The following is an 18,885-nucleotide window of genomic DNA, read 5'->3' on the forward strand; positions in this document are numbered from 1 at the left end:
TCGATCCGCCGCGCACCTTGTAATTTCAACTTTTAGCGACGCGTCTATCATTTCCGTGCGAGCAACTTTAACATTAACCGGGGGAACACCGAGTTACAGCCGATGGAACCGGAGAACTCGCGTATCGATTTCCTGTCTCGAACAATGTGCCACGATGAAACAAGTTTCTCGCGTAGATATCGCGCCTGCGGAATGCTCTACTCCAGATACATCAACGTTGCTCGACATAATCGCGATATTCGTGCAAAACGTTCGCTCGAATTTTCCACGTCCGTCTACGACTTCTTGGTCGACCTACGTGGTCGTACGCTTACGCGCATTCCGTTTTCCCTCGATCTCGTCCAATCGATAGTCTCGTGGTCGGTGGACTCGAATCGCGCGGTTCGTTTCACGCTCGCGCTCTTTGTCCCTTTGCTTTTCTTCTATGTGTCCGTTTCGCTTCGAGCTGCCCCGGCTCGAAACACGCGCTTAAATCGTGTCCCTGTTTCTCGTTAACAATAAGAGCGTGGAACGTTATGGTATCGTACAACGCACGGGGATGCGATATTAAACAGGATTTTTATTAGCGACCAGATTATCGTTGAAAATATATCCGGGATATCTGCGGCTGGCATCGCGCGTTGACGCGCCACCAGACACTCCCCGACCCGACACGGCGCGGCGCGGCACGACGCGAAGCGCAGCGGCTACGCCAGACACCGACAGCGCGAAAAACGAAATTCCTCGTTTAGGCGACAGGCTGTCCTCGAGGCGCGTTGTCGCGTCGTTCGGTGCGACGATCGAACGAACGTCTTAATTTTTCGTTGTGCGTTTCCACGGAACCTCGACGAGAAAATCCTTTTTACGCTCCGGCGATACGTTAACGTGGCGTTAACTCTTCCGCTTTACGATTACGAGTATTTGCTCGTCGACGGAATAGCAATTTCAGTCGCGCGATATCGCCGTTACCAGGGATTTTTAAGGATGCGCGACGTACCCTTACGTTCGCGTTACTCCGATAAATGGAAATTGTCGCGGTAAATAGCAGTCGGTACACACCGATTATACGCTAATCGCGTATACTCGAGAAACCGAATCCAATCCACTCTCATCGTCGGACGCACGCAATTTGCATCTAGCGATTTATCAAACAACGCGGCATCCATGTAATGTACGTTGATAGCGGTATTACATGTGCGATTTATAGTCGTTTTTCTCCTTGCACCGGCTCGCTCGACCACGATACCCGTCGACGACCGATAGCTGTCGGTCGAGAACGAACGATCGACGCTGGCTGGCTCGCGGCCGCGGTCGGTTCCGATGGAAATGTCCTCGGAACATTTCGTTACTTAATCCGGCAGCCGGGACGGCTCGTTTCTCGCTCGTAATTTATTTTTATAACGCAACGGTATACCATGAAATTAATATCCCCGCGTTGGCCACGAACCGTTTCCTTCTCTTTCGCAACGCTGCTTTACGTGACTATTTATTTTCAGCCGCGTTGCATCCATATCTTTTCGCTTTACCGAATTATCGGCGCTCGTATTGTCAAATTGCAACGCGTTTACAAACGTTCTGCCTAAACACCGGCAGGCAAACGTCTGTTCGCTCGAATTTCAACGTGAATCCGGCCTGTTGCGACATCGATAAAGAAAACAATACGAACGCGATTCGCGCAAGCGTGTATATATTTGCAAAGGCAGAGAGAGGTCGTTGTTAATATCCCGGCGCGGCGTTGTGATTTACGATTATGCAATAGCTTATAAATTTTTCATTCGTCGCGTCGTCGCACGATGGTGCAAGGACGAATGTTAAACGAGCAACGTTATATTCTCGATATCGCACCGCGCGACGTCCTCCCGTCTCCTTCGGGTGCAAGATTGTGTTCTCTCGATGGAGCAGAGAAAAAGGAAAAGGTCTCGAATTTAATTCGAGTCCGGATAACGAGTACGGCGGCGCGGCGCGGCCCCGTGGACCGAACCGTAGGTTTCCAAGCGGGCAACTTTATGCCCGTACGATTATAGGTGTCTGGGATCCTGGGGTGCCCCTATCCGTTTTCTCTGCACCGTTGGATAGTGGGACACCCCACTGCAACCTGTCAGAACTCCAATTTGCTCTACTCTGTTCGCTCGACTGTTCGTGTGGATGCCACCGAACGTACACCGATTTCTTCGTAACAGCGTGTGCTCGCGCGACCGACGCAACGCGTCTATTTCGTACCGATTTCCGATTTCCTCGCTTTCGACGATCGTTTCGACGACGCGTCGTCCCTCTGTTCTTCCCTTCGTCTCCACCGATTTTTCTTCGCGCGATTTTCTTCTCTCTGAAAGAGCAACGCGCGCGAGTTTCCGCCCGGACGAATGAGGCGTAACGCGCCGCGTAGGACAACGAGACGCGAATAAAATAATTCAACGTATCGACCCTTTCTGTCTTTCCTCCGTCGGCCCTATCGCCTTGCTGGATTTCTACTTAGAGGCACGAAATTTAATACCTGACGTCAGCCTAAAGGACATTGAGCGCATGATCGTGAGAATCGTCGGTTTGCAAGGACCGTGTACGGCGCGTCTTGCAACGTACTTTGCCTATTTTTATCCGAGCCCGATAACGCGACTCGCCGATCCAGACATCGGAAGATTAGTCTAATTTTATTAGAGAGATGAAAACGATTTACTCGGTTACAAAGTAGCAACGTCGATGATAATGAGCTTTACGGTTTCATCGAATATACTCGTATTAGTCGCGCCTTGCTATTATATCTGCCGTTTAGTCAATTACATCATAAATTCCAATTGGATATTCGCTATCTCCTCGTTCGATGTATCATAAATCATTTTTAATCTCAACATTACGGCTGACTAAAGCTTCCTGGTATCCGCGGCGCTAAAAGCGCGCCGTGTTAAGAAATTATTAATATCTTTTGATGCCGATGCTCGTCCCGTTCTCGTGATCGTTGTAGCGACGCGAAATATTTCTCCCGATGGTATTAACGTCGATCACACGGTAGAAACGGAACGGAACCGTGTCGCTTTCGGTTCGTTACGTATTTAGAAGGGAAATGTCAAAAGCGCGCACGACGACGATGACAAGACGCAAGAATTCGACGGTCGGATTTTTGCTGCCGTTTTTTGTCCGAGTCACGGATCCTCGATCGGAGAAAGAAAGAAACAAGAGAAAAATAAAAAGAGAGAAAAAGAGAAGGAGAGAAGCAAAGTCGAAACTCGATCTCTTTGCGCGTTCCGTTCGACTTTGCCGTCCCGGTCGTCCCAAAAATCGTCGCAGTTGCCGAGCGTAGGAGCGCACGGTGTACCGTTTCCACGGTAATTTAGATTTAAACTGGAGAAAAATATCGGTGGATCGGCAGACCGGTGAGGCCAGCATTGGGGAATAGTAGCGGGAGAGGCGCGCGGCAACGTATCTCCCTACAGGTATCGTACAAGACGACTCGTCGTCGCAGGTGGATGCTTGCTTTTGGACCACCGTGTAGTAGCCAACACGCAGGCGGGGGTCTTATAATATCGCGTCATACGAAACGATGAAATAGTGGCCGTAGCGAAGGAATGTTCCCTACCACTTGAGTCGTCGAGTTGAGAGTTGACTGGCGTTGCGTGGCTCTCCCAGCTCTCCCGGCTCTCCTGGCTCGACTCCGCTCACCACGACTGCTTTTAACCGGTGTGTCTGTTCCTCGACACTCGCCTGCCTAGCCTTTTTTCCTTCTCTTTCTTTCTTTCGTTCTTTCTTTCTTTCTTTCTTTCTTTCTTTCTTCCTTTCCTTCCTTCTTTTAGCCCGCTTCTTTCCTTCGCACTTGCTCTCCGCCATGCTTTACATGTATATTCACCTACGTACGCCTATCCTTTATGCGCCAAGGTTTCTCGCGTCTCCGCTGAAAAATGCATTTCTGGAGATGCACGTGTCGCTACAATGCGGCACAGCGGTAGTACGACGCCGCATGTACGAGTACGTAACGCAGCGCGTAACGCGTGTTCGAAGAACGACGACACCCCGTCGAATTCGTGGTTACAGTCTCTCTTTCTCTTCCTCTCTCTCTCTCTCTGGAAGAATTCGCGGTGCAGAACGCGTAATGGATGAAACGACCGCCAGGTAAATACGCAGGTATAGCGAGAACGTCGCAAAACGGAATCGTTCATTGCCGTAAAACGTCGGTGTTAACGAACGTCTAATTAGTGTAGATGGATGCAGACGTGTGTTCGTCCGGTGCGCAACCACACTGATCGTTCCAGGCTGTCGAGAAGGAAACGCAGTCGTGCTGCTTTCAGGGATACTGACTGTACGCCAACTTGGAAATGTCGATGCGCGATATCGCGGACAGATAAGGATCGGAACGGAACATTTCGGTACGAACCGGAACGTAACACGGATCAGCGAAGGTATACGCGCGCACGAAAGCGAAAGAAAGTGTCGGGAAGCGAGCGCGCGAGGTTGTCGAGGTGGAGGAGGCGCGCGCGAGAGACGGGAACAGGCTGGCGGAGAGAGATTCAAAAGGTGCTCAACAGGCCAGGCGTGGGCTACTCGTGATCATCATGACAAAAGCTCCGGGCAAACATCCATTCAATTTATTAGCTTATAGGCATGCCGTCGTGCCTACTATACACACCACCTACGACAGACACTACCACCAACCGCCTATAATGCTCGTAACATTATGGCCAGTCCGCGAGTGGACGGTTCGCGCGACCCTCGTTTGCTTCTCGCCTCTCCCCGGATCTACGCTCTTTTCCCGCGTTACTCTCTTTTCGCCATACAGTTATACTTTTTACGACGTAAACCTCCAATGCTTGCGATATTTCTGCGAGCCCGAAAGAAACGCACTCGGCTCTGCTACCACCTAGCCACCGACGCCTGTCCGAATCACAGTTTTTATCGACTCGAGAAAATTTCCAGCGTCTCGTCTCTTCCAGCCGTTTGCAATTGGCGCCAGTGCACGACGAAAAGGAAACAGATCTGTCGAGCATCGCGATCGATGTACGCGACTACGACAAGAACGACGACGACGACGACGACGACGACGACGATGACGACGACGGAATATTACGTTTCACGCGCTGGCAGCTTCGACGCCCACGATTAACGAGCAGTGTTGACGATAACGCCACGCCTACGTGCCCGGTAACGTCGCGTATTCGTTTTACGAGGCCATTTTCGGTGCGCGCGAACGTCCGAAATCTCGTCAACGACGTCTTCGATGCCTCGAAGCAGAGCGAAACTGCGCGATTCTACCGGTGAAAAATGACACTGTAATCCGTGAGCATTGTCGACGTCGTTGGCACTGGTCGTTCGTTAAATCTTTCGTCTTATTCTCGAGCAACGTATGCGCACGTCCCGTGATCCGATCACCGATTCACCACGTTCGAAGAAACCCGCGAATGTGTGAATTTAGCGATAAATAACGCGAATGTCTGGCTAGTTTGGATCGCCGCTCGATCTCGCAGAATCTGGTCGACCGAAGCAAACGTCGTGGCCGCCCCGTTCCCGGTTCGGTCCGGTCCGACCCGCGAACCCGACCAACTTCGTTCGAATTTCACAGTCGTAAAAATGCGAAGCGCGCTCGTCAAAACACAGAGGTAGATTGTTCCGCCGAGATCGATATTTGACCCACGTGCATACCAGCTTTACGAGGGTGCACGAACAAGCGATCAGGCGGTTGCTCGCGAACTTTCTTACCTGGCCGTGCTTGTCCATGTCGTTGTTCGTCAGCTTGACCTTTTCGAACGAGACCACCTGCTTTCGTAGCTGATCCCCGGTAAACGGTGAGTCCGGGTGAACGTAGAGCCGCGCCGGCGCCGGTGGATCCGCTTTCCCCGCGACCAACCAACAGCTACGATGGTACGCGTATCGGTATCGTTTGTTGTCCACTGGCACGATGTCCATCAACACCGCGTACCTGCCTTCCGATTTTAATCCGCTGAACGATACGCGACAGGTTGGGAACATTCGTCTGAAAAAAAAAAAAAGAAAAGCGAACGAACGTTTTTTGCTTATCTCGGTGATCGACGTTCGGAAAGAGAACCGTGCGCACGCCTAATCGCAACCATGTACATAGTTACAGGCACTGCGCTGAAGTTGCCGATCGTTCTCTTGTTCTTACGATCTCGTTCGATAGAAAATTCGACGTTTAACCTCGACTAAATGGAAAACCGCGGCTCAACCGCACGTAATAATTGACCGATCGCGAAAAGGATACCAAAAAGAAAAACAAAAAAAAACGAGAAAAAAAATGTATATGATCGACGAACCGTATCGAAGCGTTTGCGCAACGAGAACCGCGCGTTCGTGAAGTTGCGAAAACACGCAGAGGAAAGAGCGACGACGCGTCCGGAGGTTCCTGGCACGACCGATTCTCGTTGGAAGCGTGTGGTGAGTTCTCGAGTTAGAAAGCAACGTAGAGGCGCGTCTAACTAGTCGGTTTGATTGAAAGGAGCGCCCGCAGGCCTTTCAAGCTTCGTTACGAGCGAGTCACCCTTGAACCTCGTTATATGCAGTCAACTTTTCAACACCTCCAGCGTCGAGGCGCACGCGTCGGACAGATGCGCGTGTTCGTTGACGTAGCTTCGATCGGCGGCCAAGTGCACCGACGTTTCTAAACCGTTCGTTACGCTTCACGAGGAACGCTACGCTTTTGGATTTTTACCGGATTCGTCGTCCTCGCACGAGCAAAGGATGAATTCGTCCCGACGTGCCGATCAATTCACCGAGTGTCCGGGACCGTGCAATCCACAGAGCAGAGTATGTCGAAGAACCTGCGTTGAAAACGTCATGTCGATTTTAGAGGAACTTCCGCCGTGCGTTCGATCGAGGCTCCGCCAAGAAGATCTGTTCTCGATCTTCGCGAACGATCAGGAGTTGGAAGCAGCGCCGATCGGCGACGATCAGCTGATGAAATCGATACAGAACGTTTGCTCGAAAACGGCGCGGAAATGGAAAAAGGAATCGTCACCGGCGATCGCCGCTCGTGGTAGATCGGACGGTGGAAGAACGATGCGAGACCAGAGCACGGACGATACGTGCCTTCCGCGAGCCAAGCAAGAGGAAACGACGCAGACGATGGAGGAGAAACAGATCCAAACTACGGAAGAAATTATCTGCGAAGTAACGTCGAGATACAGGTCGATCTCCGCGGGAACCGACAGCCTTCGGCAACGCATCCAAGAGGCGTCGTTTCTAGTTCGAAGTATCGTCAGGCGTGGAATAGGCGTGTTTCCATCGGCCAGTTCGTGCTCCTGCCGTTTGATCAACACCACGATCTACGTCGTCTTGCTGCTTTCGTTGGCGATATTCGCGAGACACAGCACGACCTATCAAATCTTTTTGTCCAGTCAAATTTGCGGAATCCTCGCTATTCTAAGCTGGAGATTCTCCGGAACCGTCCCGTTGTAACATCATTTCCCGTTTTTTTTGCTCGTCGAACGAAGCGTCCTCCTTTCACACGGAACCGCCGAGAGACGCGACAGCAACAACGAGCAGCGTTTTCAAAGCCGATCGACGATTTAACAACGACCGCGTTGAAAGCCACGAGAATGCGACAAATCGTACGCGTTCGTTGAAAGACGGTCGATCGGACGAAGCCTCGAGACCGCAAACGCCGCAATTGCCTCAAAGTCGCCAACCGCAAAGATCGATTCACCGATGAACGAGCTTTCTCGATGCCTCTTCCACTACGATGTATTCTTTGCAACGATCACGATAACGATGCGGGACGGTCGCGCCAGATCCTACCCTTTCGTCCGGTTCGTCTGAAAAGTGGATCTCGTTAGACGTCTCTTCGACGGTTACCGATGGACCTTCTTCAGGCTCGGAAATTCGGAGCACGCGACTCGCTACCGAAGAATCGACCACGCTCGATCGGGAAAACGAACGACGACGCGATCACCGTTTTGCCGCCTTCGATCGTTCGCAGCCACCCCCCTTGCCATACAAATTTCTCATTTTAAAGCACCGATCCTCGTGTAATATATCATGGAGAAAAAAGTAACCACCCTGTAGGGTAGTTTCTGCCGCGCTCGGCGGTGGAATAGAAATACATGGAAACGGCTATTAAGTATCGATAGTAAGTCAATGCATCGTTCCCCTGATCCTTCGTTGCGTCCCTATTTCTCGTTTCTCGTCCAACCCCTGTATATCTGGCGCGTGAACACGATTGCCCTTATCTTTATAGAGAATCACGAGGCACGGGTCGTTGATTTGTTACGTTCCGAAACGGTCGCCTTGCGTGCGGATTTCCTAAATTATACGAACAATCGGCCGTTCGTAAAGTAGCGCGTCGTTGATGTTTTTATTTAATTTTAAGCGCCATTCTTCGTCGAATAAGTTTAGCGAGCGAATTGAAGGAAAATTATAGAGAAACGAAGCGCGACGCGATTAAACGAAACGATTCGTACGATCAGAAGGAAAAAAAGATCGTTTGTCTGTTTCACTTTCTCTCTACCTCCTGGCCGCTCTACCCTCTTGGAAATAGCTGTCTCTCATTGCATCGCGTATTTCCCTGTCAAATTAGGCAGAAACAAACAAGCCCTCCATGGGCCGTGGCTAACGAGGCCATAATCGCAGGAACACCTCGACCCCAAAGCACCCCAACAGCCTCGAAATACGCGTTACGCGTGTATACGTGCAGACGCATACGTACATCTGGCTGGTTGGTTGGTTGGTCGGTCTGCCCTAGTCCGTAGCGGGAGTAGCGTCGTATACGCGTTTCAGGGGTGGAGTGAGTGGTCGGAGAAGCCATCAGCCCCGAGGACAGAACCACCGGCTGAGGGGCTGCTACAAATGGATTACGGAAGCACTGGATATTATAGCGATCCGAAAGGCCATCCGAGTTACTTAAATGTTTGCCGAGCTAACGACTTTGCAACACCGCCAGGTGTTGTCCCTGTTATAATTATGTCCCGGCTCTTTCCGCGTCGCACCTAGCTGCTCGACGATCCCGAGCAGCGAGTCGATCGTTCGATAATTAGCTCGTTCTTGACCTTTTTCCCCATACCGTGTACCTTATGTACGTTATATTCCTACAGGCTGCGATTTACATATATATATATATATATATATATATATACGGATAGATATATAGATAGATAGATAGATAGATAGACAGATATCGAGGCGTGGAATTTCTGGACGTTTCTTGCCGCTTCTTTTCGCAGCCACGTATCGGCTGGAATTTTGGTTGCAACCGAGAGAACAAGAGAGAGCAACAGGGATAAATAGACGCGTTTACCAGCTCCTTTCCGTTCCCATTGACCCTCTCTTTCTCGCACTCGGCCCATCCTTGTCCTCGTTTCTCGCGTTTTCTCTATCGTCTTTTCATTCCTTCGGTTGTTCCGTGTGTCGTGTTTCGCGATCCGTGCACGTTCTCGCGTAACGTGCACGTTTACCCTACCGGTCGAGGCACGTGTGAGTGTATAATGTAGGTTGCTGGCACCTTGATGAAGGGTTCGCGTGACGAGTACCCTCTATCCGCCGGTATCCTGTCTCGCTCTCCGCTGACCTGCTCGTCCACACCTCCTATTCTGCGCGTTGCCTCGCAGTCCACGCTTACCTACTTAAACTTTGAAAAATATACACCCGTCGCGACTGTGAACAACCGTTCGATTTTCGCTACCTCTGCCGTGACTTTACGAACCGTTGCGAAAAGAGGCAGCTCGCGTACGCAAAACTCACCGAACCCGTTTCCCTACCGAACGCGATCGTTTTATTTTCGACGATTGACATCGTCGGTAAAGAGGCCACGGTGTGTGTGCACGGTTCGCAGCAAAATAAAGAGAGGAAGATAAGGGTCTGTTATCGGGTCAGGTGAAACAAGGATCGGCGAAAACTCGTTGATTATAGGGTACGAGAGAAAAAGATGGGCCGCTGTGGAAGGTGCGAGGCCTTCGTTCGCCGGACTCGACTCGAGCCGAGCCGAGCCGAGCCGTGCGAGCGCCCTGCGATATTTCTGCTTTCTTCTTCTGGTTCGGCGGCCGGTAACGACTTTGCACGCACGAAATTGGCTTTGTTCGCGATATTGAAATCGAGGTCGTCGCGTTGTCTAGAGAAGAACGACGACAAGGCGAAGAAAAAGAATGGAAGGGAAAGGCGAGAGAAAAAGAGGGAGAGAAAGAGGAGAGAAGAGGGAGAAGGTGAGAAAGAAGGAGAAAGGAAACGCTGGCGGGTGCCAACGTGGGAAAAAAGAGACCCCGTGAGCTGTGCTAGTCCTCGAGGAAGAATCAGAGGAGTATATGGTGCTGGCACCCCGTAGAGCCAGACAATTCCACCTGATTGGTCCGAATTCGTATTGTCACTCGAGAGACTGACGTTTTCGTTCAGCTGGGATTTCGTGCCAAGTTTCTCGTGCTAACGACGCTATTCGTGCATCGCCGTGTTCTTGATATATCGATCGTGCTTAGAAAGAAAGTCGAGCCAACGACACGCCCTGCGATAATTTCCAAGCATTTCGAATCAAACGATTGTTTCGACAAAAGTACGTCTCTCGAGCGATTCCGCTCCTCCAAATCCGACAACTTTCCTATCGAGCATAGTAGCCGGCCGGATCTGACGCGTTTCGTGGTGCAGCACGCGAATCGGACGCTCCGCCTGTCACGGACTCTCATCGAGTAATAATTTATAATTACGTACGGCGGCCTACGTCCCGTTCCGGAAGCCGTTTGCGTCTCGTTCGATTTTCTTCTTCGCGCTCACCGACCAACCGGTCGCGTGTTTCCAACTGTATCGCCGACGATAACGCACGTACCGTATTTGCTTGGTTTCGTTTCGCATCGACGAAACATTTCGAGATCGACGAGCACGACGCGACGGAAAGCGACGCGCGCGCCTTAATTACGCGGCAGCGGTAATTAACGCGACGCAGATTTGAAAAATCGAACGCGTTCGAACGGTTTCGAGTTTTTACGGTGGCGCGAAGGATGACGTGGAAAACGAGGCTGTGGCGCAGGGTGGTTTACAAGGGACAGCGAGTTAGAGACGGGTCTCCCATGCGCGCAAACATCTCGTAATTTCGACGTGGTCACGCATCCTTAGAGCGCGCAGCTGCGGCCTCCGCTTTATTAGCATACCTATAAAAATGAAAGCGAGCGCGCGAGCGAGCGAGTATGCACACAGAGAAACAGGAGAGAGGCACAAATTGCCGCGATAAATTACACCGAAAACTCCCTTAAATATCTCGTAAAACGTCGGTCAATGAAATCCATTAGTTCAAGTACGTTCGTTCGGACGTTTTGTTTGGGCTGTCGCAATTTGCCGGTATCCGTCGGACAACAACGTCAGGAACGGTATACTACGGGGCTACGAGCTAGAGAGACTGGCTTTTGTTCGAAACGCGCTACCAGTGTTTCTACCGCGATAATTAACGACCGTCGACCGGGGCCGTAACGGCGCGGCGTGACGTTGCCTAATTGCGGCCGAAAAAAATTTTATTTTCCCGTTATTAGCCGAACGCGTGCTTGGTTCGGCAACCAAGTTTCGAATTTGTTCGCACGTAGTAAATCGAAGCCGTAACGCGCGGTTAAGTGGAACGCGATTCCTTCGAATTTCCAAGATACGTAACGAAGATTACCAAATGTTTTCTTCCTGGCGCCTCCTCTCTCTTCTCTCTCTCTCTCTCTCTCTTTCTCTCTCTCTCTCTCTCTCTCTCTCGTTGTCTCGAGTCGGCGACTCTCACGAAATGGAAGTTAATTTTCGAAGCGAGACGAATATCTGCCGATTCGTTGGCTATTCCCGATTCCCGGCTATCTTCCGTTGCACCTGCACGCGTCACGCGACCTTCCTGCTCTCGGTCGCGCGAGCTAAACGATCGATACGTTTTGCTTACCTGCCCGTTTTCGTAATGATCATTTCCGTGCCGAGGTCGTTAAATTTGTCCCACAGTTCCTTCGTTTCGAGATGACACTCGACGTCCCGGAGCTCGTCGGAGTTGCAACTGGTTCGCAGTCGGTGTTTCCGTTCGTGCTCGTTGTAACCGTCTTGGCAGTTTCTCGTCGAGGCTGTCGTTGTGCTCAGATCATCCGGCACGCCGTGAACCGGCCCGTCGTCGATGCTGCTGCACTCCTCCACGTCCACGTCCACCTCTTCATCCTCTTCTTGCGTCGATTTCTCCGTTCCCTCGCTCTCGCCTTCGCAGTTGTCTACCTCGTCGTCGGCGAGCAACGCTTCGTCCGTCACAACGGTCGCGGTTGCCACGATGTTCACCGGCGACGTTCTCGTTCCTGAAACATTCGTACTCGCGTTGGCTTCGGGTCGATTTTGCTTCGGTCGCGGGTTCCTAACGGCGAGACAAGATGAAAGCGCAACGGCACACCGTTAAAGTTCCACTTTGCCAACGTTAACCCCTTGCCGTGCCATTTAGTTCGACGAAACGGACCGGACTGATGCTCGTAAACAGGAATTAACATTCGGTGGCGATCGTAACGGGCAAAGGAACAGTCAGCGAGCTCGGCTTGTTACGTTTGTACATTTGGCCCAACTCTTCATCGCGAGTCTGACTCGCTAAAGTACGGGAAGGGGTTAAATTAAATACGACGAGGCAGTGGAAATACGTGGGAACGTGCGAAACAGAAACGTGGTCTCGGAGGCGCGGCTCGTTAGCGCGATACGAAAACTCGCCATCTCGTGTACGTCGAAGCGACAAATACAGCGAGTCAACGAGTAAAACGAAATAGTCGCGAAGCACTGTTTCTCGTCGCGACGCGACTACCATTGAGCGTGTCGATTTAAAACGAGCGAGATGAACCGAAACGATACGGGAAACCGAGTATAGAGGTAATTAATCGAAGCGAGCGCGCATCTGCCACGAAGGTGGCGCCTAATTAAACCGTCAGATTTCAAGAAAGCCAATCCACCGCGCCCAGTGTACACAATGTTAATTGCAGCCGTCACGATACCGATCTGTTAATTTGTACTATTCCGCGCGAACAATGCGTCTTCCGGCGTCGTATCTCAAATTGGATCCGCGGGTGATACCCGTGCGTTTACGCACACTTTGGCGCACACGTGTCGCGAGCGGGAAAAAATTGCTTCTCTCGAGAAAGTATTACCGAACACGCTTCGCAGGAGAAACCCTCTTCTCCTGCCTCTCCCCTCCTCCCCTTTCTCTTTCTCTTTCTCCTCGCCAAAGAACCGATATCGGGCGTAATTCGACTCGCGGAGAGAAACCGTTCGATCGCTGATCCTCCCAACGAGACGCCACGTTTCGAGAGCGAGAAAAGCGAGGAGAGGAGTAAAAAAGGAACGCGTACTTCCGGACTAGTAGCAAAGAAGCTACCATTAAAAAGCGGAAACGAGCGTCGGCAACGAAGTTCCCTTAACCGATCTCGGGCGAGCGATTCGACTTTCGAACGTCGCTTAACGTCACGACATCGTGCGACACACGCAACGTAGATACGCAACGCGCGATATTGTTCGACGCATCGATATTCGCAGCACGGACAGACGTAAGAAGAGACAAAGCAGCTGATGCGAAATAGCGAAACGAAAGCGAGACCGTTCGAGATACGGCGGCAGGTAAAGCGAAAATGTAGCGAGCGAGAGGATGCCGCGGAAATCGTACGTAACGTACCTACGTGTATAGTCGTGGACTAACGTGGAGAAGAAACGGTTCTGGTCCGTTAGGAAGATCGGTCGAGAGTCGTCGATGCGGAGTGGAAAAGCGTACGATTTAAAAAGTTAGTTACCGTTCTAGAGGCGTTTGGCATCGTCGTTGGAATCGTTTCCGATACTCCGGCCAAGCTGTACACGGGCGAAGGTTTTCTGAAGCGCGCGTGCCCAAACCGGTTTTTCGTCAAATTTTCGACGACGTATTTGACAGATATAGCGCCAGGCCAATTACTTTCACCGTTTCTTTCCAACGTTCCGCTGTAAACGTTTTCGCGGCGATCCAACGATCGTTAGTGGCGACGGAAGGCGAATCGTAGACGTATCGGCGCGTATTGGAAAAAAAAAGACGCGACGAGACGCGAGGTACTCGTTACGAGGCATCGTACGATCAGAAAGACGGGGAAACAGCGCGAAAAGGGAAAAAAGGCTGCGAAAGGCGAATGGGCGTCGATCGGCGGAAATTTAACGATGCAAAGATAGAGAGGGTCACTTCGGAGAAACCGATAAACGCGTGGATGAGAGAAAGAAGAGGGCCACGAAGCGCGTTAAAAAGGAAGGTAAGTTAACAGCGCATCGCGTGCGTTTCTCGCTGGTTGCGTGCATCATCATCGCATCTGCGTGCATGTACGCACTCACGCAGGCCGTGGCACTTGTCGCGCACGCATATCCCCTGCTCCCCCTGCACTCTACCTTAACCCTATCTGTGGTAGAGTCTGCCGACCAACAATAACGCGATTCCAAAGGCTGGGCCGTGCGCGTGTTGCGATCGACTGGACGAGTGAAAAGAACGGTCCGCGGGCCGAGGTCGTACAAACGATTCGCGCGTAACAGACGACAAAATTCCACGATTTCCTTATTGAGCCATCGAGCGGGACTGGTTTCGTGAAACGCGTGCGTCGCTTCGAAACAGCCAGTCGGCTCGACAACGGCGACCATCGGGGAAAGCCGGGTGTTAAAATTAACACCTCAACCGTGCGTGTTGCGTGCGCTCCGACCTCGACGTTCTTTCACGACATCACGCATTCGCGGTTTTCATCTCGAATTCCTGTTCTCTGCCTCTCGCCCTCTTTATCGCGCGTGCACACACACGCACACGCACGCGTGATCCCGCTTCTGTTTTCGACACGACAAAAGAACAGATTGCGGTGAATCGTCGATATCATTAACGCACCACCACCACCACCACCACCACCAACAACACCACCGCCACCACCACCACCACCACATCACCAACACCAGCATCGTTCGAGCAAGGAGAATTCTCGAAAGGTCCAGCAACGTGGTCGCGAGTAGCGCCGACCGCCACTCTAATGGCGAGGTACGCGATAAAACAGAGGCAATAACAACCTGCTACGTTCCGACCGTGTCGTGTGTGCATTAATTACGTTGTATAACCACACGCGACGCGTTACGACCGTACGTCTTCGACGTTGATCTCCAGCGTGTACTCCTCTCGTCCGAACCAGTCGGATGTAAGATACTCGCGAGACGCGTTTGTTCGCGGCCCTGGCAATTTCAAGCGGCACACAGACGCAGAGTGGACGTATCGTCGCGGCCAGAAAACAACCGGAAGCAGAGGAGAGGGAGAAATAGAGCGCGACCAGGGGAGAGAAGAAAGCACGAGGAATAAAAGGGAGGAATCGAAGGCAAAGCAACAAAGAGAAGAAGAGAATCTCGGTTTTGAGTAGATGGCCGATGGGGATCGAAAAGAAGATCCGTGAGGGTGCAAGCCTTACCGGAAGCTTTCCGGACAACGGAAGGAGTTAAAACTCTGGCCGTAGCGTGCCAAGAGGTGGTCCCACGTTCCATGATCTTAAGGCAAGAAGAAATATGACCGAGCTACTGACGTCAGCTTCCTTTTGCCACGACCGACAGTCGACCACCCAGAATCCTGTCACCACCCAGCCGTTCGAAGGATGTTGTTCAAAAGGATCGACGGAACGAGCCGAATAACGATCGCGTTACACGAGTTGACGCGCTTCCTTCTAGATTCCTGGCTGGTACCTAAACCGACGAATACGGGAAAGAGAGAAAGAGAGAGAGAGAGAGAGAAAGAAAGAGTGAGAGAGTGAGAGAGAAGGAGGCAGAGAGAGAGAGAGAGAGAGAAAGAGATGACACGGACAAGATAACTGGAACGTCGAATCGAACACGAACTTGGACAGAGATTCGAGCACCATTACCCGGCATTAACGTTTATCGTTGGGCGAATTTCATTATTAAGTCGTTGAAATATCCTTTGGATAGCGAACACGCTACATCGCCGCGAGCCTGAATCGATTTCACGTAGCCGTTTTACTACAGCACGCTTTTACATCGGCGTATTATTAATGGAAATTTTTTTCTCCATTATCCGGTAGCATTGCAAGACGTAGAACGTATTCGCGAAACAATGATTACGGACGGCGGCGATAGAGGTCCTATGAATCTAATTGCAGTTCGTATTTAATGTTTTCCACCTCGCCCACTCTATGTGGCAAAACTTGTTCTTGGGAACGATTAAGAATCTCTAGATTGCTACGGGAGCTGTAATGGCGTCGTTAACGGTGCTAATGTGATTACCGGCTGAAAGCACCGGACGAGTTCACGGAGACAAAAACAGGAGCAATTTACGTTCCCTCGTAGAAAAATCGTTCGTCCGCGATGCTACTTTTTCGTTTGAAAATTAACGCGGATTCTTCGTCCAACCCGATAATTTTCTTTCCTCTTCGTCCACGCTGGCAAGCACCTCGCTTATCGCTTCCGAGTAAATATCTAATTGCTATCGCTTTTTTCTTAACGACGCGAAATTCGAAGAAAACGTAGGTGAATCGTACGCCAGGCTTCAAGCAACCGGGGCAAAGATAGTCACGATCGTTAATTTGGGTGCGAACAGGTAAAATTTACGCGGCGCGGTTCGTTGGCAACAATTAGTCGCTTATTTTCTGCTCGCCGGTGCTCCCATTTCGGACGCTAATTGTCATCTGACCCGCCAAATGCGTTTTTCGATCCGACGCTTCACGTTCTATTTTCACGCCTCTGATAGATCACGAAATCGTAATTGAACCGACCGAAGGTAGTCAACGCCTTGGCTAATGGATGTGGAGCGACGCTTAGCCAAACTAAACACGGCCAGCGACCAACAACGACAGTTTTATCGTTGGAACCGAGTCGACGCGACCGACTCAATTATCGTCGAGTTATCGTCGCGTGGCGTGAAGCGTAAGGTGCGAAACGTCGAGATTCTCGTCGAACGTTGTTCGTCTTTGCCCGATATCTCGCGTCGATTCGCACACTATACACGCGTCACTACGTTCTGGCAACGACCAGTCGAGGTTCGTCGGAACTCGACTCGCGCACCACCGTCGGATAGAAAACTGCTGGCCGCGGATCTCTGCCCGTAAGAGTCAGCTCGTTCGAATCTCGAGTTCCACGATTTCCAGGAATATCGGTGTGCTCAGAGGTCGCGACGTCGACGACCGACAGGTTTTTCGAAACGTTTAACCATCCGCTCGTGCGCTTTTATAGAACTCGTGCCGATTCTTATCGAATACCATTACGCGCAAACTCGAAGAAAACACGTCCATTCGCGTGTTAACGAACGCGTAACGTTTGCTCGTCGCGCAACGATCGTAATCCTGCGGTTTTGCGGGCGGAAGCGAAAACGGAGCAGAAGGTTGTTGGAGGTGCGCGAAGGTGTGAGCCGCGCGAACGGCGTTTCGGAAAGAAGAGAGAAAATCGTGGAAAACTCACGGTGATCGAGGGCAGAACTGGCGACGAATGCTTTGCCAGTTGGACATTCCAAGCTGGTATTAGCGGTAGCGGCGGCGTTGCCAATGCCCTGCAGGTGGTAATGCCCGAAGGACGGACCCCTGGGCGCCATGATGGCCGCGATGCTGAAGTCCGTCGCTTTTCCCCTTTCCCCCTTTGTAGGCATCCCTTCTCGGTCGACGACACTTTGATTCCGATTTTTCCCTCGGCCTCTTCCTTCTCGCGTCCGGTGTTGCCTTTGTTTCTCGTTCGACGTCTCTCTTCCTCTCCCTCTCTCTCTCCCTCTCTCTCTCTCTCTCTCTCTCTCTCCCTCTCTCTCTTTCTCTCTTTCCGTCTCTCTTCTTGGGTCTTTCTCTCCGTCCACCCGAACGCAAACACTTTGCTCCGTTGCCGACAGGAAGCGCACGATACGCAGGACGATAATCACCAAGCCTCACTCGCGAAAATAAACGTTGAAACTACTCGGACCCGTTATCGGTTTGCCGGTTCCCGTTGTACCAGCTGGACCCCGGTTACCATCGAATAACGCGACAACGACGATCAACGACAAGCCGAACACCGGCGCGCGCTTCCCATCGACTTTCTCGACGCGAGAATCGGCGAGGATCGCGAGGAAAACGCGCAACGAGAGTGGAACGAATCGCGAGGACGCGGAACGTAGTCCGCGCGATCGGTCGGTCGGTGGCGTTGGCGAGAGGATGCTGCTGCTGCTGCTGCTCGAAAGGTAAACTTACGACGAAGAACGAGACAACGCAAAACGAACGCGTCTGCGCTGCTCGACTTCCCGGACTTCACTGGGCCACCGCTCCTCCTCCCACGCGCACCGCTCGCCCCACCAACTTCGCTCGCACGGCAACGACGCTCGAGCCTGGCCGCTCGCGAAGCCCCGATAACGACACCGAAACCGACCCGGTGCGCCCGAGAGAGACAAGGAGAGCGGAGCCGCGCGTCCTACGGCTCCCCTATTGGGCGTTGCTTTTCGGGGCTTCCTCGAGCCGTCGAGGCGGTCGCCCGAACTCGAGGGATCGAGCGCCCGGTCACGTGACGCTACCGAGTCGTGGAAACACGGGAAACTACGATACGTAGGAACGCGAGACAAGGGCGGTGCGCACCGGAGGCGCCTCGTTCCAGGCCACGCCTCCGTTAACCACCGACACGACCACCGCCGATACCTTCGACCATCGCCGTATCGTTACCACCTCCACCGCCCCACGCGCCGTCACCGTCACACAGCCGCCGCCGCTGCCTCCGCCGCCGCCGCCTCCGCCGCCTCCGCCGTCGTCGACGACTACACCACCACCACCACCACCACCACCACCACCACCACCACCACCACCACCATCGCCATCACCTCCACCTCTCCACCATCGTTCTACCACCGATCGCGGAGGTATCTCGAAGCGGCGGCGTGGCAGCGGCACGGTGGTCGCGCAACGACGAAAGAGAGATCGATCGACCCCTCGTGCACCGGATGGCCGGCGTTTGTACGTATCTACGTATGTACCACTGCTGTACATACATTGGCGTAGCACCATTTCACGTCCAGCTTTCCCTCTATCTGTC

The 18,885-nt window shown here is 52.1% G+C and overlaps 1 protein-coding gene across 3 annotated transcripts in view; it reads right to left on the reverse strand.

Moving 5' to 3' along the window:
* LOC117155589 (uncharacterized) overlaps positions 1–18,885 on the reverse strand; it is a 42,164-nt gene that overhangs the window by 11,159 nt on the left and 12,120 nt on the right. The window contains exons 1-3 of one of the 3 annotated variants that reach the window (XM_033331721.2): positions 17,305–18,535; positions 11,795–12,188; positions 5,659–5,932 (exon numbers count right to left, since the gene is read on the reverse strand). In XM_033331721.2, coding sequence (XP_033187612.1) covers positions 5,659–5,932; positions 11,795–12,188; positions 17,305–17,488 — 852 coding nt within the window. In that variant the 5' untranslated portion in view covers positions 17,489–18,535. Of the gene's footprint in view, positions 1–5,658; positions 5,933–11,794; positions 12,189–15,311; positions 15,566–17,304; positions 18,536–18,885 lie in introns of those variants that run through there. The other 2 variants (XM_076624443.1, XM_076624442.1) reach the window with 2 other exon arrangements.

This window comes from Bombus vancouverensis, chromosome 14 (genome assembly GCF_051014615.1).
Source record: "Bombus vancouverensis nearcticus chromosome 14, iyBomVanc1_principal, whole genome shotgun sequence".
In the NCBI taxonomy this organism is placed as follows: domain Eukaryota; kingdom Metazoa; phylum Arthropoda; class Insecta; order Hymenoptera; family Apidae; genus Bombus; species Bombus vancouverensis.